Source organism: Egretta garzetta, unplaced genomic scaffold, assembly GCF_000687185.1.
Source record: "Egretta garzetta isolate BGI_Z169 unplaced genomic scaffold, ASM68718v1 scaffold465, whole genome shotgun sequence".
In the NCBI taxonomy this organism is placed as follows: domain Eukaryota; kingdom Metazoa; phylum Chordata; class Aves; order Pelecaniformes; family Ardeidae; genus Egretta; species Egretta garzetta.
Window position 1 is genome coordinate 1,551,703 of NW_009259680.1, and position 1,970 is coordinate 1,553,672.

A 1,970-nucleotide genomic window follows, 5' to 3' on the forward strand; every position below is an offset into this window, starting at 1 on the left:
GGGGCTTTGTATTAGGGCAGCGGTTCGGTTAGACAGTGAGGTTGGTATTCAAGATACTGGCAGAGTCGAGCCTAATTTCTCCTTTCTGTCCCATGCCCTCATCACATTTTTCTGCCTTTTCACTGTTTCAGTTTTACTGGCTTTAAGAATTCCCACAAGGAAAGCTGAAAGTGATCAAGTTACAGCACTGGAAGCCTAAACACGGAAAATACCAGAGACATTTATGTAAACACAAAAGGGGTGTAGTTGGCACGGAAAGAGGAGGAATGGGTTCAAAAGTGCAACTGGACCACAACAAATTATCTTGCTTAGATCTTGACCCAAGCTGGGGAGATTTCTCCCTTTGCTGTCTGAATTGTGCCCATGAGATGGAAAGAAATAATTAAAAAAAAAGAACCTAGCTGGAAGTGGTCAATTTTCATGCTGCTGTTGTTCATAGTGCCAAAAATTGTAATGACTGAAATCTTCCTTGTCGCCATCTTGCAGAAGCTTTCCAGATATTCATCTCGCTGCTGTACATACATGGTGTTGTCCGCCTTGGGGGTCGTGATCAGCTGGTTGGTGGCAGAGACAAAAGAGCTTGTTTAGTATAAGGAATGAAGCAGATGAGTATTTTACTGAAGGAGAACTAGTCACTGTCTGCAAACTGGGCTTTCTTTTCCATAGAGCTGTCAACAGCTCTGTAGCCTTATTTTATTTATTTGTGGTTGGAGTGTACCTTTAGGCCCAGGCCTGACCCAAAGGTGTTCAACCAGCCACAGGAAAACCTTAGGAAGCATGGCCAGCTGGTGATACCAGCTCCTCCGCTGCCTCTCCGCAGTGCTGATAAAAGAAATGGCACTGGATTTTACAGAAAACCATGTACTGTCCTATTATTCCTTGCCCTGCCAGTCCTGCCTGGTGTCCCTCACAGCCTTTAGTGGTGCCATGAATCTAGGATTCCCCCTGCTCACTGACCATGGGGGCACTGGGAACATGGCAGCCACTCTGGCCTCATGCCATGGTCCAGGCAGGGCTCCCGGTGGCTGTTTTGACTGTCAAGTACAACTTGAATACTTATGTAACTGACGGCCATATAAGACCTTGAAGACTTGTTAAGGCCACTGTAACCTCATGTGAAAATTTCTGATTTAGCTTTTGCTTGTTCTAAGCCACTTTGATGTCTTATGGGACTTATATTTACTGAAAAGGCATGGCTATGGGGGGGAAGAGCAGGAGGAGGAACAATTACAACAGCGAAAGTATAAAAATCTCTACAGTTTATGGTACTTATTTCCGAGTCTCCTAACAATTGCAAAGATTTAACTTTTTAAAAGTTTAAAGCATACAACTTCAATCCTTCATCAGTGGCTGAGATGCAAATATTCCAGGGAAGGTGTGTGTGTAACAACATGCAGTGGTCCTATGCAGCAGTTTCCAGCAGAAGATGGAGAGGAATGCTGCAGCTCTAGCAATGTAATCATTCTAACTGGCAGCAGTGAACTGCAATCAAGCACCTGCCACCAATCCCCCAAACACAAAGGGAATTGCAATGTGGATCCAAATTTTATGGTTTTAAGTCATAAATAATCACCAGAACCCTTAAATTGCAGACTTATGCTTTAGTCTGTAACAGGTACAGTCATCTTCTAGCTGCTTAAGTTTGTAGGGCCTGGAGGCTAATTTTTATTATATACTCCTTATAAATCCAGTTCATCAATGTACTGAAATGTAAGAGGCATTTCTGGGCTTATAAGATCTGACTCTCATTTATGCAAAGGCCCCCTGGCATGGCTACAGCACTGGGACATGAAGGTGAATGAGAGTCAGACACAAAGAGGATTTGATTTCTGGGCCGTAACATGTAACATGTTTTTAAATTGCATAGAAATGCTTCAAATGAAAAAAGGATCACAAAAAGGATTTGAGGACTGAGATCAAAACCAGACCATTGGTTTATATTGTCCTCCTAGTTTTGAAGGCCATAAGCA

At 43.0% G+C, this 1,970-nt stretch overlaps 1 protein-coding gene across 1 annotated transcript in view; it reads right to left on the reverse strand.

Moving 5' to 3' along the window:
- CCDC80 (coiled-coil domain containing 80) overlaps positions 1 to 1,970 on the reverse strand; it is a 20,407-nt gene that overhangs the window by 13,727 nt on the left and 4,710 nt on the right. Inside the window, exon 2 of the mRNA XM_035894045.1 lies at positions 398 to 554. Within this exon, the coding sequence (XP_035749938.1) occupies positions 398 to 554 (157 nt within the window). The remainder of the gene's footprint in view (positions 1 to 397; positions 555 to 1,970) is intronic.